At 49.7% G+C, this 1,662-nt stretch overlaps 1 protein-coding gene across 1 annotated transcript in view; it reads left to right on the top strand.

The window, feature by feature from the left end:
• HTRA1 (HtrA serine peptidase 1) overlaps positions 1–1,662 on the top strand; it is a 36,076-nt gene that overhangs the window by 1,422 nt on the left and 32,992 nt on the right. The window contains exon 2 of the mRNA XM_009326028.1: positions 31–42. Coding sequence (XP_009324303.1) covers positions 31–42 — 12 coding nt within the window. The remainder of the gene's footprint in view (positions 1–30; positions 43–1,662) is intronic.

The raw sequence follows: 1,662 nt of genomic DNA, 5'->3' as shown, positions 1-1,662 counted from the left end.
TTTTTTTTTTTTTTTTTTTTTTTTTTTTAGCCTGCGGGCAGGGTAAGGGCAGCCCCCGCGGGGAGCGGGGGGGTGAAGCCGGGCTGGGCGCATCCCCGTGGGTGCTGCGGAGCCGGGACCTCGCAGGCACTGAGGTTTGGCCCGATCGTCCTCTGCCCCCTCCGCCTGGATGAGGACTCTCATCCTTCGGGCTCTGCTGCTGCTGAAGATCCCCCCTTCTAGCGAGGAGGGATCGCGCCGCTCCCGTGCAAACAGCTCCGCAGCAGAAAGGCATCCCGTCCCGGTTGGTGGCTGGCGTCACGAGGAGAGGACCAAAGGAAAGGGCTGGCCTTGGCTCAAGTTTGGTATTCAAGTTCAGTGAGAAACTAGAGCAAGAATGCAGTGTTTGTGTTCGTTTGCCAAGTGTCGGGGCAAAAGAACCCTATATCCGACTTTAAACGTCTCCTCCCTCCCCCTAGAGAAGCGATGCCGGGCGCGAAACTGGGGGAAGCTGGTTGCAAAACTCCCGAAGCCGGTACGGACGAGGACCCGAGTCCGACTGTGCGGCTTCAGCGAAGTGTGGAGAAATCCTTGAGTGCCCTCCCCGCCCAGGCGCTTTGTCACAAAGAGATGCCTTGGGGGAAAAAAAGCCGGGAACGTAGAAGCTGTTCAAATCTGATGGCAGCGAATGGATGCGGCGTGTCCGTGTCGGCAGAGCGGGCAGCTGGCTGCCTTTGCCCGTTTTAGCGGATGCGCTCTGATTATTAATAATAGGTTTGCAGGAGAGGGTGATGCTTGTAACTAAACAGCGTGTTAAGCATACTTCGGGGTTGGGGGGGGGGGGTTGGAGGATGGGAGTGGCCGTCGAGAAGTAACAATATAACTAGTATTTTTCCTTCGGCATTATTATTGTTTATTTTAGTTGAATCGGATGTCACTTGAGCACTCGGAGCTGCAGGACGGGTGCTAATTATTTGTAAGCCATATAAAGACACATTGCTGGGTTATGAAACCAGATGGAATTGCTGGACTGAACAGCCCGGTGAAGTGTTCAGCCTTGTAGGAATGATAGGTGCAGGATGTGACACAGCAAGGCAAAACCGTGCTGGGGATAAACAAGGGGTGGTCTTTACGAGATGCAACCCCTAATACAGGCTGGCTTAAACCTTGTGCGCTCAGGCTGCATATGCCTTCCAAGCCATTCAGCACATTTAGGGGGTAATATGTAAAAATTAGCATGAATTAAGCCTTTATTTCTGAAGTGGGAGTCACCTTTCAGTAAGTCAGTGCTGTTTCACTGAGGATTGATTCGTTTAGTAGAGGTTGTACCATTTCTGCACTTCTTTCTTTAAAAACAAATCTTTTTCTAGATTTAGCCATCGTGCCTCCAGCGGAAGAATATTCTGATGTATAGCGACTGGATGTTTAGCTTGGGCAAAATACTGATCCTGCATTACAGGTCAAACTTACAACTTTGGTATCAATACAATTTTTTGTACCACTGGTTCTCCCCGCAGTTTCAAAGCTGCGTTGTGCTCTGTGGAACACTGCTGGCATTTACTCACATTGGAGACAATTAAAGCTTTCACGCGACAGTTTCCTGATCTCCAGTATAATATAATGCCTTGTGATTTTTATTCTCAATTCATGAAACCAATATTGTTTTCTCAGTCTTTTCTGCTG

The sequence above is a fragment of the Pygoscelis adeliae genome, unplaced genomic scaffold, assembly GCF_000699105.1.
Source record: "Pygoscelis adeliae isolate BGI_AS28 unplaced genomic scaffold, ASM69910v1 Scaffold4, whole genome shotgun sequence".
NCBI lineage: Eukaryota > Metazoa > Chordata > Aves > Sphenisciformes > Spheniscidae > Pygoscelis > Pygoscelis adeliae.
Note: the sequence above shows the minus strand (reverse complement) of the source record. Positions and strands in the feature narration are given on the sequence as shown.